We start from the raw sequence: 21,891 nt of genomic DNA on the forward strand, positions 1-21,891 counted from the left end.
CACAGGTCAATTTCAGAAGACAAAGATCCCAAGGCAGCTAGTGCAAGGTGGTTTGGGCACTTCGGGGTGGAAAGAGCATGGGAAAGGAGATCATGGAAAGAGATTCTCTAAGACACATATTGAAAAGAAAACCCTGTCGACTTTCACTAGTTCGTGAAAAGTCTGGTCCATAGAACCGCTCCTATGATTTCCAGATTTTCCTGTTTTCACTGGGGAGTGGTGCGTAGGTGGGAGATATTTAGATATTTCTCAACAGGGGTCCTCTTGACATTTTGGACAGGTAAATTATGTGTTATGAGGATTGCCTCTTGCAGTACAGACCATTTAACGCCCACGGCCACTGTTCTGTAGCACTCTTCCATCAACTCAGAGTACTCCCCCACGGCCTGTGCCCCTTAGGGAGGATGGTATCACCGCTGGTTGCTGTGGGATCTGGGGGAGACTCCCCCCGGGGAAAAACTTCATCCTTGTCAGAGATTTCCCTGAGCCCACATTTTGAGAATAGTGGTATTCTGGAGTTTTCTTCTGTCTCAATTCAAACGAAGACTGAATTCTGGCTTCACTAGATGCAGAGGCTTGAATTTATTACTGACTCAATTTAGTGATGAACAGTGACATTTCAGTGCTAGTGAAAGTGTGGAGCTTTTTTTTATTCCCTCAGTCTGTACCTCATATGTCTGTGGTTTGTGGCTTCTTGAATTTCCCTGCTGCCCCTAGCCAATCCCTGGGGGCCTAAAGCCGTCTTTCTGGGGGTTGGTTCTATTGACTCTCTTCATGTTCCCACCAAGTAGAGGATTTCATTTTTCCACATGACCACATATTCTGTAGACACAGGTGAAGAAAAACCGTGCCTATTTAGTATGCCTTTCCAATATTCCAGGACAGACACTAACACCGGGGACATGGGAGTGAGACGGGGAACAGGAGAGCCATTGCTAAGGAGAAAGCTCCACCTGGTGCTTCTCTGGTTACTCCTTTAACTTCACCACGCCTGGAAATCTTTTTGATGTTTGCAACCCAAAGTCAGGCGGTAGCAGAGAAGGTTTTTCTCTCTGCCTCAGGCGGGGTTGAGCACGGGGTGAGCATATTAGTGTAAATGGAGGTCAGCCTCATTTCTGGACCATCAACCAGAGGAATGCCATTCAAACAAGGTGTCTGCAGTTGGAGGAGGGCTGCTTTTGAGACTGATGCCTCCTTGGGAATCCAGAGTGGCTCCCCCACTCGGCCTTGAGCATCTCCTTCCAGTCTGGCTCCTCCAGGTTTCTTTCTGTCTTCCTTTCCCATATGTCTGACACCCATCTGCTGCCTCTCTCCACAGCCTCCTCTGTCACCTCCGGCAGGTGCCTTATCACTGCATGCACCCCCGCCCCCCGACAAAACACGTCTCTTCTCTCCCCGACATAAAATGGACTTTTCCTCCACAAATCCCACCTCCCTCAGATCTCTGCTGTTGTCCCTGTCTCCCTCCATCTCACCTCATTGTTTCTTTGGAGAGATCGCTTAGGTTTACTTTCACCTTCACTCAAGTGTTGAAACCAACTGCTCGCTTGGATGGTGGGCAGTTTGTACATTTCACAAGTGAGGCTCACGCTGTGTATTGAAGTAGTACCTCTGTTCCATGTACTTGCTCTCTCTGACCCCACCCCAGATTTGAGGAGAGTGCTAACTCAGGGGATGAGCTCGGCTGTGCCATGTGAAGAACGAAGTCTCCTTTATCTAATATTCAAAGGCGTGTGCCCCTCAGCGTACCTGTTAAAGGCACAGCGAGGTGCCCTGGGGGCTTGGCTCTGCGTGGGGATGTAGCCCCCTCACTGCTCACATGGGTCTCTGTTCCCCCGGCAGGAAGATGAAGTGGTCCTCCAGTGCATCGCCAACATTCACAAGGAACAGAGGAAGTTCTGCCTGGCCGCTGAGGGACTTGGGAATCGCCTGTGCTTCTTGGAACCCACTTCAGAAGCCAAGGTGAGGTTGACTGTCTACGCTGCACCTTCCTGCTTGGCACCCCAAAGTCGTCTAGGGGCTGGGACTGCTGGGATATGGTGGTGAGGGTGATCAGGATGGTGAGGAAGGAATCTGAAAGGACACATTTATTTTTAAAATGGGAAGCAGATCAGAACACTGTCTTTCAGTGAAGCAGGACACAGGGGATGCCTTGAGGTCATTGTCAGTCTTCATGGAGGAGGTTCTTTTACTACCTCCAGGGCACCTTCCTTGTTGTTAATTCCTAGAAATCTGAGTGCGTGTTCTGTACTCCCAGCTATCGTTTTATTGCTACAGGGACTCATAGGTCCTTGGACCTGTGTTTCACAGCAAGCTCATCACTTTCAGCGGTGACTGTGCTGAGATTTGTTGTAACTGCCTGCTGTGACCTGGGGGCAGAGAGGAATGTTTGCTCTGGTCCCCAGCTGCAGCGTGGCATGTAACATCATCTCTCCTCAGCCAAACTTTGCTTTCTGCATTTTCAGTTGCTTTCTGCTTTTCATGAACTGTATGTCACATGGATCTGTGTGCCCAGTATTCTCACAGTACTTTGTAGTCCTGGAAAGACCTTTATATCAGTCAGAGTTTTCCAGAGGAACAGAACCAATAGGATCTCTCCCTTTTTCTAGATAGGTGGATGGGTGGATGGATGGGTGGATGGATGGATGGATGGATGGATGTGGATTTATTTTAAGGAACTGGATAATGCAATTAGGGAGGCTGGCAAGTCTGAAATCAGTAGGTTCAAATCAACTGGAAACTCAGGAGTTAATGCTGTCTTAAGGCAGATTTTTTTTCTCCTCCAAGAAACCTCAGTTTTTATTCTTAAGGCTTTCAACTGATTGGGGGAGGCCCACCCACATTATCAAGGGTAATCCCCTTTAAAGTCAACTAATTGCAGATGTTAATTACAGCTACAAAATGCCTTCGCATCAAAACCTAGATTGGTGTTTGATTAAATAACCGAGTACTGTAGTCTAGCCAAGTTGGCGCACAATTAACCATCACCCCTCCGTGCTCAGTTTTTCTTACAGAATCTTTTTTTTTTTTCTTTTTTTTTGTGGTAGGCGGGCCTCTCACTGTTGTGGCCTCTCCTGTTGCGGAGCACAGGCTCCGGACATGCAGGCTCACGGGCCCAGCCGCTCCACGGCATGTGGGATCTTCCCGAACCGGGGCACGAACCCGTGTCCCCTGCATTGGCAGGCGGACTCTCAACCACTGCGCCACCAGGGAAGCCCCAGAATCTTTTAAAATTTTAAATCAGAAGATGGTTACATTTTCCAGTGAGCCCACCTGATTGATATGTCATTTCTCCATGTGAACGTATACAACACAGGCACACATGCAGAGTCTGGGCAAATCCTAGTGCAGCAGATGTGCACCGGGATGGCTGCGTCTCCCAGAAGCCCTCTCTTCTCTCTCACCCTGCCCCCTCCCGTGTAGGTCACTGATCCACAAGCACAGACTTATGTATGTCAGTGGCATGTAGGACAGAGTCACATTCAAATAAATGCCAGAGCAAAGAGACAAGGAAGATTTTTATCTTTTTAAAGGTCTTAGGCTTGATTTCCCTGAGGCCTTTTCTCATTTACTTTTGTTCTTAGCTAGGTATTTTTCTTTTCATTCCCAGCAGTCTGGGATAATAGGAAAATCATTAGATTATAAGTCAAGAAGTTAATTCTCAGCCATTAGCTCATCATGTGACCATGAACAAGTCACTCAGTCTTGTTTTCAGCTTTCTCACCTGCCAGATAAGATGCAGCCTGGTGCAGTAGAAAGAGCATTGGCCCGAATTAGAAACCCATGGTACCATTTTCTAGTCATCCATTGAGTGGGTCATAGGAAGTTGGTTTAGGGCACAGCTCTGGAGCCAGACTGGCAAGAGTTTGAATCCTGTCTCCACCACTCACCAGCTAAGCCAGGGCCTTGCGCAAGGTACCTCACCTTTCTGAACTTAGTTTTCTCCTCTGCCTAGTGGGAATTTAATAGGACCTACCTAATAAGGTCGTTATTAGGATTAAATGAATTAATACATGTGAACCACCTAGCACATTGTAAACTCTATTTAACCACTGGCTATTGTGATTTACTCTTACCTAGACCAGATCACCTAAAACAAATTAAAGAGAACTGTATATCATAATCTAAGAATTCTTTGTATCTCACAGGTGTAAAAATAATAACCTACACCACTCATAAATACATTAGGGTTAAAACGAATCCTTCCTAACCCCCGCTTGACTAAGTGATTGTTCTTATTTTAATTTTTCATTTTAATTGTAAAACAAGATAACACGACTGAAGAATTTTTAAACAAAATAAAATGTATCATCTGTAACTGTATTCCCTTGTCACAACTGTTTTCATTTTTGTTTTGCACTCTGGCCTTTGTCCACATGTACCCATATATTTTCAAAGTCGTACTCATAGTGGATATTCAGACATTCCGCTTTTTTTCTTTCATGTTTCAGCCAGTTCCATATTGTTATGTAGCCTTCGTGGTTATTTAAAAAAAAATCATGTATGTGGTTTTGTTGGTTTACTTTTGCTTCCTGGAGTAATGTCCAGGAGAAGAATTAATGATATCAAAAGGATAAACAATATTAAACTACTTTCCTAAAAGGATATACCAGTTGTTACAGTTAGCACACCCACTATCATTATGTGAGTGTCTCTCTTTTATATACAGTATGAAGAAAATGTACCATGAGGGCTTCTTACAGAAAAACAGGATGAAGTTCCTGGAAAGGATAGAGTAGGTCTTCAGAATTTCCTGTCACCATTCCTGAGAACAGCCTGCTAGATGAGCCCATTTTCTGTGGCTTCAGGCTTTCCTACAACCAGCTCCAACTATGCACACACCTCTTCTGGCCTGTCCCCTCCCTTTTCAGTAGATACTTCTCCTAATTCTCTACCATCAGATTTCACAACCAGCTGTGCCATTCTTAGGCTTTTGGAAACTAATATAAGCCATGCAGTGAAGTGAGAAGGCATGCGTATTCCCAAGCCTGGCACTGGGCATGAGGCACAGACCTCAAATGTCACTCTTATCAGCTGGCTACAGAGCCAAATGGTGACCTTGGGCATTCCCAGTCAAGGGTATTACAAGCTAGTTGAGGCTCAGAGAGATAAAACTGAGGTGAACTCTAGGGAGAAGAAAGACCTCAGAGAAAGAACAGTTGAGATAAGGTACTTAAAAGAGATTCTCAGTATATGAGCCCTGAGAAAAAGAGGTCATATTGAAGCAAGGAGTGAGAGGGTAGGAGAATAAGAAGCAAAAGTATAAGAATGTGAATACTTGCTATAGACCTGGAGACTGTTGAGCACTTGGGAGAGTTCTTGTGACTTTGATTCCTGTTTGTCATGGCCCACCCTTCTCTGAAGGCCCCTTAAACTGCAGATATTAATTCATGAAAGCACCCTTATTCAGCTTTCCATTCTAATGAGCCCAGCTTGGGGAGTTAAAAGGTATTTTGTTTTGTAGGGAAGACTCAGGGTTAAAACCAGAGACCAGGAAACATCGAGGGGAAATGTTGCTTCTCTATTTTATCAGTAGCAGCAAATGTTTATTGACTGTCATTTTTAAGTGGAAAATGTGTTCCCAGGAATCAGGAATTTACTACTTTTCCTCTGGTTCTTATTATATCTCATCTATGATGTATCTGCAGTGTCCACAAGCGGTTGTCTTTGGTTCAACTTCACATCCAGACTCATAAGATGCTGATAGACCCCAGTCTGCTCAGTAGGACAGGAACCACAGCTTGCCTGCTGGGAAGTGTCAGGCACTCCTGCAGGAATCCTTGCAGCCATCCAGGGACTGCCTTCTGAATCCCCACCCCAAATGACATCTCAAGTTCAAAGAGACAAGGTCCACATCAGGCAGGTGTGGAGTCACCATGGCTTAAAAGCCTCATGTACCCCAGGAGCCAGTGTATCTTGTAACAACTCCATAGACATAGCTTTTGAGATGCCCACGAAGGACCACCACCACTACAAGGGTCATCGTAGTTGGGGAAGTCACAAATATAGGACTTTCCATGAGGTACTGGTGGTCTTTCCAGTCCAGAGACAGGCTACCAATCAGGGATCATTTTCACCCTAAGTAATGTTCCCTAGTAACATAATTAACATATCAGTTTTATCAGGTTGTCCCAAGAACAAAACTGGACAATTAACTGAAGGTCAGATTCTCATGCAGAAAGAGAAAATTTCATAAGCCTTATCCCATAGGAGTCTTCACAGATGACCATTACTTAACTACGGCAGCCCAACACCTTTCCAAATCCTGACTTCCACCTTCCTTAATTGTATTGTAGATCATCAAAAAGGAGGAAAAATATGGGAACTTTTTGTTTAAAATCAGTTGCAACAGACTGAGGTTTGTTTGTTTCACTGATTTTAATGATAATGAAACTGCAATTGATGAAGTGAAACAACTTTCCCTAGTACCCTGCAAAAGCCAGTGTCTCATCTAAAGCCTTTGGGCTCTAGTGTCTCAGAAAAAAGTTCTACCTCTGTCAGGGAACATTGTATCTTACCATCATGGTTTATTCAAAATGAAAAATCCAGTTTCATATCTAATTTTCAAACTGAACATTTTCAGGGAAAATTTTATTCCTATTGTTTTCACCTCGTCTTTTGAAAACTGAAAAATAGTCTGCTGTGGTTTCTGAAAACTTGTATAGGGTCTCAAGACCCAGAATTAAACATTTGCGATTGTGCAAACATCATTATGTGAATGACATAAATTAGGATAGAATTCTTGGCTAAAAAACCCTTATTTTCTGTTGCTTTTATTATCTTCAGCTCAGAAAGATTTACTGTTTACTCCTAAAAAACTAGACCTATGCAAATTTACAGACAGAGGCTCAGCCTGAAATTGTATACCCTTTTTTGAACTTCTGATTGTTACTTTACTGTGTAATATTCTCTATGGACTTGAGATCTTATGAAAGGACAAATGACTATAAAACTTACTTCAAAAAATTCCCTTGTCTTGGGCTTCCCTGGTGGCACAGTGGTTGAGAGTCCGCCTGCCGATGCAGGGGACACGGGTTCGTGCCCTGGTCCAGGAGGATCCCTCATGCCGTGGAGCGGCTGGGCCCGTGAGCCATGGCCACTGGGCCTGCGCGTCCGGAGCCTGTGCTCTGCAACAGGAGAGGCCACAACAGTGAGAGGCCCGCATACCGCAAAAAAACCCCAAAAACAAAAACGAATTTCCTTGTCTTATAATATAAAGAAACTTACACATTAGTATAAAGAGACTTAACACATCTTTTTGGTTTTTTAACAGTTTTCAAGCATCATATGCTGTATGCCATGTAATGCTGCAGTGCTTACATACTTTCTTTCATTTAATCTTTACAACCCTATGGAGCAAATATTATTCTCATTTACAGAAAAAGAAAGATATAACAGTTGAGACAAAGTTAAATGACTTCCTGAAGATGATTTATTACAAACTCGAATCACTGTCTAATTTCTATAATGCTCATCAATAAAGAGTATTATGACTGTAACTTATTTAATTATAAAGAAGCCATATTTCTTCAAGTGGTTAGATTTTAAGAATACCTGGGCAGATCTCCACACCCCTCCCACAAACCTTCCTTCATGTGTCCTCTGAATGCCTGACATTCCAAAGTTAGAAATATGTATTTTGCCTAAATCAAACAGAATCTATTAAAATGCAAATGCTCTCAACACATGAAGCAATATTAAAATTTTTATAGCTAATTTTTTACAATATAAAGATTATCATATTTTTTCCTAGAAAGTAAGTTCATAAAGGGGTGATAAGGCAGATTACTAAGTGCCTCAGTATTGAGATATAAGGCACAGAAACACTGTAAATAGGGTAGTGGGGGGGTGATCAGAACATCCATTGCATTGCAGTAGGATGGTTTACTTGTCTTTTCTCCTGCCTTCCGCCATTCTGAGATCACTAAAGTCAAAGACTATATAGGCATACCTTAGAGATATTGCAGGTTTGGGTCCAGACCACTTCAATAAAGCAAATATTGCAATGAAGTGAGTCACACGAATGTTTTTGGTTTCCCAGTGCATTTAAAAGTTATGTTTACACTATAATGTAGTGTATTAAGGGTGTAATAGCGTTATGTCCAAAAGTAACAATGTACATAACTTAATTTAAAAATATTGCTAAAAAAATGCTAACCATTATCTAAGCCTTCAGCCAGTCATAGTAGTAGCTCAAAGATCACTGATCACAGCTCACCATTACAAGTATAATAATGAAAAGGTTTGAAATATTGTGAGAATTACCAAAATGTGACACAGAGATGCAAAGTGAGCAAGTGTTGTTGGAAAAATTGTGCCGATAGATTTGCTCAACATAGGGTGGCCACTGACCTTCAATTTGCAAATAAAGCAATATCTGCAAAGCACAGTAAAGTGAAACATAAAAAAAAAACAAAAAGTATGCCTGTATAGTACAGCAGTTAAGAAACACAGCCATGGAGCTAGAATTTCTGGGCTGGTAATTTTGGCTTCACTGCCTAATAGCTTTTTGACCATGGTTCAAATGACTTCTCTCTCTTTGCGCCAGTTTCTTCATCTTTAAAAATGTTCCCATCTCATAGGATTATCATGAAGATTTAATAACAAGGGTTTATAATTGTAAAGTACTTACATAGGGCCTGACACATCCAAAGTGCTATTTAAGCAATAGCATTTATTATCCCCAGCAGAGGGTCAGACACACATTAGGTCCTCAGGAACTGTTGCATTATTCAGTTAAGTTACCCATGTACTGAATTTATTAATTAAAAGGCCTGGATTTGAGGATCAGCAGGACATTTGTGACCTTAAAAGTGACATATAAAGGAGAGTCAGAGAGAGTAAGTTAGATAAAAAGGATTAAGCAATAAGCAAATGGTTTTAAAAAATAAGATGAATTAGTGGGATGTAGATTTTTATGTTACTGACTTCTAATTTAATTTTAATATGGTCAGAGAACATACTCTATATGATTTCAATCCTTTGCAATTTACTGGGACTTATTTTTCAGCCCAGCATATGGTATATCTTGAAGAAGGTTCCATATGTACTTAAAAAAACTGCATTCTGTAGTTGTTGAATGTAGTGTTTTACGAATGTCAAGATGAATATTCTTACTAAATTCTATCTACGTATTCTGTCAATTACTGAGAGATGTTAAAAACTGAAGATTTGCCTGTGTCTTTTGTTAGTTCTGTCAGTTTTGTTATATGTATTTTAAAACTCTGTTATTAGGTGTGCACGTTTAGAATTTTTGTTTGTTTTCTGATGAATCGGTCCTTTTCTCATTATCAAATGTAACTATCCTTGGTCTTATAATATACATTGACTGATACTAATCTAGCTGTAAGCTTTCTAATGCTTACTGTTTGTGTAGTATATATTTTTCCATCTTTTTGTTTTCAACTTGTTTATATCTTTACTTTTAAAATATGTCCCTTATAAACAGCGTAGAGTTAATTGTTGATTCCCCCCATTCTATAATCTCTGCTGTTTTATTGGAGTGTTCAGTCCATTTACATTTATTGTAATAGTTGATACTATTGGGTTTTAGTCTACTATCTTGCTACTTGTTCTGTGTGTGTATGTATGCCCCTAGTTTTTGTCCCAGTTTCTCCTTTTCTGCCTTCTTTAGAATAAATCAAATATTTTTTTAAATGTACCATTTTATCTCCTCTATTGGCTTTATAGCTCTACTTCTTGGTATTATTTTTCACTAGTTCCTTTGGGGATTACAATATGAATCCTTAACTTATCACAATCTTCTGTAAGTTACTATTACATCACTATCCTTAGCCTTTGTGCACTGTTGTCATGTGTTTTATTTCTACAAGTTATATAGTGTGCAATACTTTATTTTTTTGTTGCAAAGAGTCAATTGTCTTTTAGAAATTAAGAAAAGAAAAAAATGGTTTTTATTAAAATAATATCCAGGTATGTAACATTTTTAGTGCTCTTCAGGTTTTCCTTTAGATCCAGATTTCCATCTGGTAGATTTTCCTCCAGCCTGAAGAATATCCTTTAGCATTTTTCATAGTGAAGATCTGCCAGAGACAAACTCACCCAGCTTTTTTTTTCACTGAGAATATCTTTATTTTGTCTCTTTTTTTGTTTGTTTTTGTTTGTTTGTTTTGTGGTACGCGGGCCTCTCACTGTTGTGGCCTCTCCCGTTGTGGAGCACAGGCTCCGGACGCACAGGCTCAGTGGCCATGGCTCACGGGCCTAACCGCTCCGTGGCATGTGAGATCTTCCCAGACCGGGTCACGAACCCATGTCCCCTGCATCAGCAGGCGGACAACCACTGTGCCACCAGGGAAGCCCTATTTTGTCTCTGTTTTTGAAGGATATTTTCTCTGGTTATAAAATCCTGGTTTGACGTTTTTTCTTTCAGCACTTTAAAGATGGTGTTGTCTTGTCTTTGGCCTGCTTTTATTTACTTTTTAATGAAAAAGGAGCTATCATTTTATCCTTTCTCTATATGAAATAAGTCTTTTTCTTTGGAAGGTTTTAAGAATTTTTTCTTTATCTTTGATTTTCAGCAGTTTGAATGATGCATTTGAGGGTGGTTTTCTTTCTATTTATCCTGCCTAGATGTTGCTGAGCTTTATGGATCTCTTGGTTGGGTTTGTCTTTTTTTTATCAAGTTTGGAAATTTGACAGCTGTTACCTTTTTTTTTTCTTTTGGCTGCGCTGGGTCTTTGTTGCTTTGCATGGGCTTTGTCTAGTTGCAGTGAGCAGGGGCTACTCTTCCTTGCTTCTCATTGTGGTGGCTTCTCTTGTGGCGGAGCATGAGCTCTAGGCACATGGGCCAGTAGTTGTGGCTCGTGGGCTCTGGAGTGCAGGCTCAGTAGTTGTGGCATGTGGGCTTAGTTTCTCCGTGGCATGTGGGATCTTCCTGGACCAGGGCTCGAACCCGTGTCCCCTGCGTTGGCAGGCAGATTCGTAACCACTGCACCACCAGGGAAGTCCCCATTACTTCTTTTTTTTTTCTTGTTATTTAGCATCTTTATTGTAGTATAATTGCTTTACAATGTTGTGTTAGTTTTTGCTGTATAACAAAGTGAATCAGCTGTATGTATACATATATCCCCATATCCCCTCCCTCTTGCGTCTCCCTCCCACCCTCCCTATCCCACCCCTCTAGGTGGTCACAAAGCACCGAGCTGATCTCCCTGCGCTATGCAGCTGCTTCCCACTAGCTATCTATTTTAAATTTGGTAGTGTATATATGTCAATGCTACTCTCTCACTTTGTCCCAGTACACTTCCCCCTCCCTGTGTCCTCAAGTCCATTCTCTACATCTGCATCTTCTTTATTCCTGTCTTGCCCCTAGGTTCATCAAAACGTTTTTTATTTCTTTTTTTTTTAGATTCCATATATATGTGTTAGCATACGGTATTTGTTTTTCTCTTTCTAACTTACTTCACTCTGTATCGCACACTCTAGGTCCATCCATCTCACTACAGATAACTCAATTTCATTTCTTTTTATGGCTGAGTAATATTCCATTGTATATATGTGCCACATCTTCTTTATCCATTTATCTGTCGATGGACATTTAGGTTGCTTCCATGTCCTGGCTATTGTAAATAGAGCTGAAATGAACATTGTGGTACATGACTTTTTTTTGTTGTTCTTTTTTTGCGGTACGCGGGCCTCTCACTGTCGTGGCCTCTCCCATCGCGGAGGACAGGCTCAGGACGCGCAGGCTCAGCAGCCATGGCTCACGGGCCCAGCCGCTCCGTGCCATGTGGGAACCTCCCAGCCCGGGGCACAAACCCATGTCCCCTGCATCAGCAGGTGGACTCTCAACCACTGCGCCACCAGGGAAGCCCCTTGACTCTTTTGAATTATGGTTTTCTCAGGGTATATGCCCAGTAGTGGGATTGCTGGGGCATATGGTAGCTCTTTTTTAAGTTTTTTAAGGAACCTCCATATGTTCTCCATAGGGGCTGTACCAATTCACATTCCCACCAGCAGTGCAAGAGTGTTCCCTTTTCTCCACACCCTCTCCAGCATTTACTGTTTCTAGATTTTTTGTTGATGGCCATTCTGACTGGTGTGAGATGATATCTCATTGTAGCTTTGATTTGCATTTCTCTAATGATTAATGATGTTGAGCATTCTTTCATGTGTTTGTTGGCAGTCTGCATATCTTCTTTGGAGAAATGTCTGTTTAGGTCTTCTGCCCATTTTTGGATTGGGTTGTTTGTTTTTTTGTTATTGAGCTGCATGAGCTGCTTGTATATTTTGGAGATGAATCCTTTGTCAGTTGCTTCATTTGCAAATATTTTCTCCCATTCTGAGGGTTGTCTTTTGGTCTTGTTTATGGTTTCCTTTGCTGTGCAAAAGCTTTGAAGTTTCATTAGGTCCCGTTTGTTTATTTTTGTTTTTATTTCCATTTCTCTAGGAGGTGGGTCAAAAAGGGTCTTGCTGTGATTTATGTCAAAGAGTGTTCTGCCTATGTTTTCCTCTAAGAGTTTTATAGTGTCTGGCCTTACATTTAGTGTCTGGCCTTTAATCCATTTTGAGTTTATTTTTGTATTTGGTGTTAGGAAGTGTTCTAATATCATTCTTTTGCGTGTAGCTGTCCAGTTTTCCCAGCACCACTTGTTGAAGAGGCTGACTTTTCTCCATTATATATTCTTGCCTCCTTTATCAAAGATAAGGTGATCATATGTGCATGGGTTTACCAGCTTTCTATCCTGTTCCATTGATCTGTATTTCTGTTTTTGTGCCAGTGCCATACTGTCTTTACTACTGTAGTTTTGTAGTATAGTCTGAAGTCAGGGAGCCTGATTCCTCCAGCTCTGTTTTTTTTTCTCAATATTGCTTTGGCTATTCTGGGTCTTTTGTGTTTCCATACAAATTGTGAAATTTTTTGTTCTAGTTCTGTGAAAAATTCCATTGGTAACTTGATAGGGATTGCATTGAATCTGTAGATTGCTTTGGGTAGTATAGGCATTTTCACAATGTTGATTCTTCCAATCCAAGAACATGGTATATCTCTCCATCTGTTTGTATTATCTTTAATTTCTTTTATCTGTGTCTTATCGTTTTCTGTATACAGGTCTTTTGTCTCCTTAGGTAGGTTTATTCCTAGGTATTTTATTCTTTTTGTTGCAATGGTACATGGGAGTGTTTCCTTCATTTCTCTTTCAGACTTTTCATCATTCGTGTGTAGGAATGCAAGAGATTTCTGTGCACTAATTTTGTATCCTGCTACCTTACAAAATTCATTGATTAGCTCTAGTAGTTTTCTGGTAGCATCTTTAGGATTCTCTGTGTATAGTATCTTGTCATCTGCAAATAGTGACAGTTTTACTTCTTTTCTGATTTGGATTCCTTTTATTTCTTTTTCTTCTCTGATTGCTGTATCTAAAACTTTCAAAACTATGTTGAATAATAGTGGTGAGGGGGCTTCCCTGGTGGTGCAGTGGTTAAGAATATGCCTGCCAATGCAGAGGACATGGGTTCGAGCCTTGGTCTGGGACAATCCCACATGCCACGGAGCAACTAAGCCCGTGTGCCACAACTACTAATCCTGTGCTCTAGAGACCGCAAGCCACAACTATTGAGCCCATGTGCCACAACTGCCGAAGCCTGTGTGCCTAGAGCCCATATTCCACAACAAGAGAAGCCACCACAATGAGACGCCCATGCACCACAACGAAGAGTAGCTCCTGCTGACCACAACTAAAAGAAGGCCCTCATGCAGCAACGAGGACCTAAGGCAGCCAAAAATAAAATAAATGAATAAATAAATTTATTTTTTAAAGAAATAGTGGTTAGAATGGGCAGTCTTGTCTTGTTCCTGATCTTAGAGGAAATGGTTTCAGTTTTTCACCATTGAGAATAATGTTGGCTGTGCTTTTGTCATAAATGGCCTTTATTATGTTGAGGTAAGTTCCCTCTATGCTTACTTTCTGGACAGGTTTTATTATAAATGGGTGTTGAATTTTGTTGAAAGTTTTTACTGCATCTATTGAATTATCCTATGGTTTTTATCCTTCAATTTGTTAATATGGTGTATCACATTGATTGATTTGCATGTACTGAAGAATCCTTGCATTCCTGGGATAAACCCCACTTGATCATGGTGTATGATCCTTTTAATGTGCTGTTAGATTCTGTTTGCTAGTATTTTGTTGAGGATTTTTGCATCTGTGTTCATCAGTGATATGACCTGTAGTTTTCTTTCTTTGTGCCATCTTTGTCTGGTTTTGGTATCAGGGTGATGGTGGTCTCATAGAATGAGTTTGGGAGTGTTCCTCCTTCTGCTATATTTTGGAAGAGTTTGAGAAGGGTAGGTGTTAGCTCTTCTCTAAATGTTTGATCGAATTCGCCTGTGAAGCCATCTGGTCCTGGGCTTTTCTTTGTTGGAAGGTTTTTAATCACAGTTTCAATGTCAGTGCTTGCGATTGGTCTGTTTATATTTTCTATTTCTTCCTGGTTCAGTCTCAGAAGGTTGTGATTTTCTAAGAATTTGTCCATTTCTTCCAGGTTGTCCATTTTATTGGCATATAGTTGCTTGTAGTAATCTCATGATCTTTTGTATTTCTGCAGAGTCAGTTGTTACTTCTCCTTTTTCATTTCTCATTCTACTGATTTGAGTCTTCTCCCTTTGTTTCTTGATGAGTCTGGCTAATGTTTAATCAATTTTGTTTATCTTCTCAAAGAACCAGCTTTTAGTTTTATTACTCTTTGCTATTGTTTCCTTCATTTCTTTTTCATTTATTTCTGATCTGATCTTTATCATTTCTTTCCTTCTGCTGTCTTTGGATTTTTGTTGTTGTTGTTGTTTTCCTTTCTCTAGTTGCTTCAGGTGTAAGGTTAGGTTGTTTATTTGAGATTTTTCTTGTTTCTTGAGGTAGGATTGTATTGCTATAAACTTCCCTCTTAGAACTGCATTTGCTGCATCCCATAGGTTTTGGATCTTCGTGTTTACATTGTCATTGTTTCTAGGTATTTTTTGATTTCCTCTTTGGTTTCTTCAGTGATCTCTTGATTATTTAGTAGTGTATTGTTTAACCTCCATGTGTTTGGGTTTTTTTTTTTTTTAGTTTTTTTTTTCTGTAATTGACATCTGGTCTCATAGCATTGTGGTCAGATAAGATACTTCATACAATTTCAATTTCTTAAATTTGCCGAGGCTTGATTTGTGACCCAAATATGCTATATCCTGGAGAATGTTCCATGAGCACTTGAGAAGAAAGTGTATTCTGTTGTTTTTGGATGGAATGTCCTATAAATGTCAATTAAGCCTATCTGTTCTAATATGTCATTTAAAGCTTGTGTTTCCTTATTTATTTTCATTTTTTATGATCTGTCCATTGGTGAAAGTGAGGTGTTAAAGTTCCCTGCTATGACTGTGTTACTGTCAATTTCCCCTTCTATGGCTGTTAGCATTTGCCTTATGTATTGAGGTGCTCCTATGTTTGGTGCATATATTTTTACAATCATTATATCTTCTTCTTGGTTTGATCCCTTGATCATTATGTAGTGTCCTTCTTTGTCTCTTGTAATAGTCTTTATTTTAAAGTCTATTGTGTCTGATAGTAGAATTACTACTCCAGCTTTCTTTTGTTTTCCACTTGCATGGAATATCATTGTCCATCCCTTCACTTTCAGGCTCTATGTGTCCCTAAGTCTGAATTGGGTCTCTTGTAGACAGCATATACAAGTGTTTTGTTTTTGTATCCATTCAGCCAGTCTATGTCTTTTGGTTGGAGCATTTAATCCATTTACATTTAAGGTAGTTGTGGATATGTATGTTCCTGTTACCATTTTCTTAATTGTTTTGTATTTGTTATTGTAGGTCTTTTCCTTCTCTTGTGTTTCCTGCCTAGAGAAGTTCCTTTAGCATTTGTTCTAAAGCTGGTTTGGTGGTGCTGAATTCTCTTAGCTTTTGCTTGTCTGTAAAGGTTTTAATTTCTCCATCGAATCTGAATGAGATCCTTGCTGGGTAGAGTAATTTTGGTTGTAGGTTTTTCCTTTCATCACTTTAAATATGTCCTGCCGCTCCCTTCTTGTCTGCAGAGTTTCTGCTGAAGATCAGCTGTTAACTTTATGGGCATTCCCTTGTATGTTATTTGTTGCTTTTCCCTTGCTGCTTTTAATATTTTTTCTTTGTATTTAATTTTTGATAGTTTGATTAATATGTGTCTTGGCACGTTTCTCTTTGGATTTATTCTGTATATGACTCTCTGCGCTTCCTGGACTTGATTGACTATTTCCTTTCCCTTGTTAGGGAAGTTCTCAACTATAATGTCTTCAAATATTTTCTCAGACCCTTTGTTTTTCTCTCTTCTTCTGGGACCCCTATAATTTGAATGTTGTTGCATTTAATGTTGTCCTACACATCTCTGAGACTATCCTCAATTCTTTTCGTTCTTTTTTCTTTATTCTGCTCTGTGGTAGTTATTTCCACTATTTTATCTTCCAGGTCACTTATCTGTTCTTCTGTCTCAGTTATTCTGCTATTGATTCCTTATAGAGAATTTTTAATTTCATTTATTTTGTTGTTCATCATTGTTTGTTTGCTCTTTAGTTCTTCTAGGTCCTTGTTAAATGTTTCATGTATTTTCTCCATTCTATCTCCAAGATTTTGGATCATCTTTACTATCTTTACTCTGAATTCTTTTTCAGGTAGTCTGCCTATTTCCTCTTCATTTGTTTGGTCTGGTGGGTTTTTACCTTGCTCCTTCATCTGCTGCATATTTCTCTGTCTTCTCATTTTTCTTAACTTACTGTGTTTGAGGGTCTCCTTTTCACAGGCTCAGGTTCATAGTTCCCATTGTTTTTGGTGTCTGCCCCAAGTGGGTAAGGTTGGTTCAGTGGGTTGTGTAGGCTTCCTGGTGGAGGGGACTGGTGGCTGTGTGTGGTGGGTAGGGCTGGATCTTGTCTTTCTGGTGGGCAGGGCCATGTCCGATGGTGTGTTTTTGGGTGCCTCTGAACTTATTATGATTTTAGGCAGCCTCTCTGCTAATGGGTGGGTTTGTGTTCCTGTCTTGCTAGTTGTTTGGCATGGGACGTTCAGCACTGGAGCTTGCTGGCTGTTGGGTGGAGCTGGGTCTTAGTGTTGAGACGGAGATGTCTGGGAGACCTCTCGCTGATTGATAGAACGTGGGACCGGGAGGTCTCTGGTGTTCCAATGTCCTGTGCTCAGCTCTCCCACCTAAGAGGCTCAGGGCTGACACCTGGCCAGGGCACCAAGACCTTGTTAGCTAGACAGCTAGAAGAAAAGGGAGAAAAATAAAAATAAAAAAGAAATAAAAGAAAAAAGAAATAAAAATAAATGAATAATAAAGTTATTAAAATAAAAAATAAAAAAGTAATAATAATTTTAAAAAGAGAGAAGAAAGCAATGAAACCAATGAAGAAATCCACTGATGATAACAAGCACTAAAAAGTATACTAAGATAAACATAAAAATCAGAAACAAGTTAGTCTCAGACAGCAAACTTTAAGTCTGCAGTTGATCCCAGTGTCCACCGGCTCCATTTTGGGACAATTCATTGTCTATTCAGGTATTCCACAGATGCAGGGTAAATCAAGTTGATTGTGGGGTTTTAATCCACTGCTCCTGAGGCTGCATGGAGAAATTTCCCTTTCTCTTCTTTTTTCGCACAGCTCCTGGGGTTCAGCTTTGGTTTTGGTCCCATATCTGCATGTAGGTTGTCCTCAGGCATCTGTTCTCTGCCCAGACAGGAGGGGGTTAAAGCAGCAGCTGATTAGGGGGCTCTGGCTCATTCAGGCTCAGGGGAGGGAGGGGCACGGTAGTCATAATTGGAATGTGAGGTGAGCCTGTGGCGACAGTAGAAGCCAACATGAGGTTGCAACAGCCTGAGGCGCGCCGTGTGTTCTCCCTGGGAAGTTGTCCCTGCATCATGGGACTCTGGCAGTGGAGGGCTGCACAGGCTCCTGAGAGGGGAGGTGTGGATAGTGACCTGTGCTTGCATACAGGATTCCTGGTGGCTGCAGCAGCAGCCTTAGCGTTTCTTGTCCACCTCTGGTGTCCTCGCTGATAACCACAGCTCTCACCTGTCTCTGGAGCTCGTTTAGTCAGTGCTCTGCCTTCTGTGTGCAGACAGGGAAGGAATCCCCTCTTCTCGCGCATCCTGAAACAATGGTCTCTTGCCTCTTAGGCAGGTCCAGACTTTTTCCTGGACTCCCTCCTGGCTAGCTGTGGCGCACTAGCCCCTTCTGGCTGTGTTCACGCAGCCAACCCCAGTCCTCTCCCTGGGATCTGACCTCTGAAGTTCAAGCCTCAGCTCCCATCCCCCACCCACCCCAGCGGGTGAGCAGACAAGCCTCTCGGGCTGGTGAGTGCTGGTCAGCACCAATCCTCTGTGAGGGAATCTCTCCGCTTTGCCCTCTGCACCCGTATTGCTGCGCTCTCCTCCATGGCTCCGAACTTCTGCCCCACCCAACCCCTGTCTCCACCAATGAAGCGGCTTCCTAGTGTTTGGAAACTTTTCCTGCTTCACAGCTCCCTCCCAGAGGTGCAGGTCCTGTCCCTATTCTTTTGTCTCTGTTTTTCCCTTTTTCTTTTGCCCTACCCATGTACGTGTGGAGTTTCTTGCCTTTTGGGAAATCTGAGATCTTCTGCCAGCGTTCAGTAGGTGTTCTGTAGGAGTTGTTCCACATGTAGATGTATTTTTGATGTATTTGTGGGTATAAGGTGATCTCCATGTCTTATTCCTCCACCATCTTGAAGGTCCCCCGTTACTTCTTAAAATATTTATTTTGCCACACTTATTCTCTCTTTCTGGGACTCTAATTACATATACATTAAACTATTTTATGTTATTCCATAGGCCACTAAAACTCAGTTCATTTTTTTCAACTATATTTCTCTCTGTGCTTCCGTTTGAATAATTCCTATTGACTTATTTTTGTTTCTTCATTCTTTAATTTAAAAGTGCCATTAACTTTCTCCAGTGAATTTATTTCAGATATTGTATTTGTTTAATTACAAAATTTTCAGTAGTTTATTTCTAAGGTTTACTATTCTCATTCTCATCTCCTATTGTTCTTATTTTTTTCTGATAAATTCATTAACATTTATAATAGTTATTTTAAATCCTGCCTACTAATGCCAGTATATGTGTTGTCTGTGGATCTGCTCCTTATGACTGGTTTTTCCTTTGATTATGAGTCACATTTTCCTATTTCTGTGCATGTCTAGTAATTTTTATTGTATACTGAAGATTGTAGGTGATGTTTTGTAGTTATTTTGTTTTCACTTTTCTTTCCCTAAAGAGTATTGTATTTTGTTGTAGCAGGCAATTAAATTACTGGAGGAGCTCCTTGATCTTCTGGAGCCTTGGTCTATTTTAGTTTTGTATTTATTTTTAGGATATAGTCATTAGTCTTGGGATATAGCCCATCTGGGTTTTAAGGAAAATCCTGAAGTGTTTCCTAACCCCGTCTAGATAGTTAGGCTTGAACACCAAATTCTGACACTCCAAAACCAGGTAGCTACTGAAACCTTCCTTCCTTTTAAGCATTCCAGCTGTTCCTTTCCACTGGATACTTGGAGTGCTGCCCTGTACCGTTGATGAGTGGGCCAGAATTTGAGGGGCATTTTAATGCCGATTTGGGGTTTTCTTATACGGTGGTTCCCTCCTTTTTCCACATTCTCCTCTTCAATTTCCTGACATTCCAACAACCCCAAACTCAGCCCTCTGCCTCCACAGCAGCTTTTTTTTCTTGCCATCAATCCCCTATAAGATCCATAAACAAGAGAGTGCCCTCAGGGGAAATTTTAATTAAATGTGCCTATCACCTACTTGGCTTCCCTTCTTTCAAGAGTCATATTTTTCCCTCTGGCTTTAGATTGCTCTCCAATACCTTCAAACAGTTATCTTTTTAATGTTTTTCCAAAAGTTATAATTGTTATTGTCAGGAAGATTATTCTGCTGTAAGCTTCTCCACTGTTACCTGAACCAGAACCTCTTCAGTGAGTGTTCACTGCTCTGTGAAGCAGCTGAGAGTTAAAAGGAAGAAGAGAAAATGGTGTTGAAGCAAAATCTGGGTTATAAAGAAGGAGTTTCCATGATGAGAGAGACAGGCATGTTTTAGGCAGAGAAAAAGGAGGCCGTAGAGAAGAAGAGACTGAAGCCATAAAAGAAAAGGCGGCGGGGGGACTAACATATGGCACTGTTAGTGAGGGAATTAACTGAGAGCAGCTTTGGCATGTGCAAAAGAGAAGAGGCGAGGGCACAGGTTTTAAAGTAGCAAAGATGGGAGTTGAACACAAACGGGCTGATTTCAGGGGAAAACATGAACTTGTGGAAACTGTATAGGTCCTTCATATGTAAAAAGGACATGAATAGACAGGGATTAAATTGACTTCAGTTGTGGTTAATGGGACGTATAGGGTGGTGAAGGGATCAAAGTGGGAGGAGTCAAGTGTAACTCTAGAGTTACAGGCTTTAGCTGCCTATGGATGACATGTTGTTCAGTGAAATAGGGTATATGGGAGAAGGAAAGTGTTAGGACAGATAGTGCTTATGAACTGAATTTGGGGCATATTGAATTCAAAAGGCCTGGAAAGCATCCAAGAGGAAATTTTGATAGGCATCTGGATGTATGGATCAGAGAGGTTGGAATGGAGATAATATTTAGGAGATATTGGCTTAAGGATAGCAAATCAAGCTTTGAGAGTGGAAAAAATATGGATTAAGAATGGAAGAGAAGAGGGCTTGGAAAATGTAGATATTTAAAGATGAGTAGAGGGAGAGAAACACAGCACAGAGAAGGAGGAGGAGAAACGTAAGAGATCAGAGGGAAAATAGGCATTGACAATGTCATAGAAGTCACAGAAATCACGGGAAGAGTGTCAAGAAGGAGTATGGTCAATAGGGTAGGATGTCACTTGGAGGCAAAGTAATGTGAGTTTGGAATGTGTCCATTAGATGTAGTGATATGGAGGCCAATGGCAGTCTTGGTGCGAGCTTGCTCAGTGGGGTGACAAGGGCAGAGCCAGTTTAGCCGAGGTGGAGCACAAGCAGAAAATAAAGACAAAATAAAGACAGGCAGTGCAGAAATCTCTGAAAGAGAGAGTGATGGCTGGAGAGGGTCAGAGGATGGAAGGAGTTTTGTAATAGAAAAGGCTTAAGTGTGTTTAAGACTTAAGCATGTTCCCATGCCGATGGAAAAGTACAAGTGGAGAAAGAGAAGAAAGAGATGCAGAAGAGGGAAGGGATGGTTTAGTGTGCAAATTGCTGATACAGTGGAAAGGGCTGGTATTAAGAAGAGAGATGAGGAATTGGCCTTCAAGCAAGGAAGACCTCCTATTCCACTGAAGAGGAAGAATGCAAGGCTGGGAGGAGATCTGTAGGTTTTGTGCAGAAAGTTTTGGTGAGTGAGCCGCCTAGAGGAGACTAGTGCGATTGCTTAGCAGGGTGAGGGCACAGCAGGGAGGGCCAGCTGAGGTTGGTAACCATGACTTTTCAGCGCTACCAATTTTCTGAATTGTGTCATCTTGTGCAGCAGCCCTCCGCAGGCCCAGCACAGGCATGGAGAAGGTGGATAGTTAAATTCTGCCAGGGTCAAAGTGTTGCTGGGTGAGTGGGGTAAATGTCGAAAGGGCAAGAGAGTTTAGGAGACTGGACCATGGAATCTTGGAATTCAAGCTGAATGAGGAAAGAACTAAAGATAGGAGGAGACTGTGTGAGTGAAAAGAATTAAGGGGTGTAAATAGTGATGAGAGTAATTGAGTAAGCAAGCCCTCTGAAAGGTGACTGCATGGTTAAATATTGGGGTGCGTCCATCAGAGGTTTCCGAGTAGAGCAGTTTGGCTGAAGCTAGGCCCCAGGTGTATGACCATGAAAGAGGGTGGCTGAACTACAGTATAGAAGATCACTGATGAAGAAGAAGCAAAAT

General features: G+C 41.2%; 1 protein-coding gene across 3 annotated transcripts in view; it reads left to right on the plus strand.

Moving 5' to 3' along the window:
• The window catches only part of RYR3 (ryanodine receptor 3), a gene marked incomplete at both ends in the record, with an annotated part of 580,399 nt that overhangs the window by 207,430 nt on the left and 351,078 nt on the right, over positions 1-21,891 (plus strand). For all 3 annotated transcript variants that reach the window (XM_079701083.1, XM_079701082.1, XM_079701084.1), the window contains one exon: positions 1,843-1,962. In XM_079701083.1, the coding sequence (XP_079557209.1) occupies positions 1,843-1,962 (120 nt within the window). The remainder of the gene's footprint in view (positions 1-1,842; positions 1,963-21,891) is intronic.

Source organism: Hyperoodon ampullatus, assembly GCF_949752795.1.
Source record: "Hyperoodon ampullatus genome assembly, chromosome: 3".
NCBI classification, from domain to species: Eukaryota; Metazoa; Chordata; class Mammalia; order Artiodactyla; family Ziphiidae; genus Hyperoodon; species Hyperoodon ampullatus.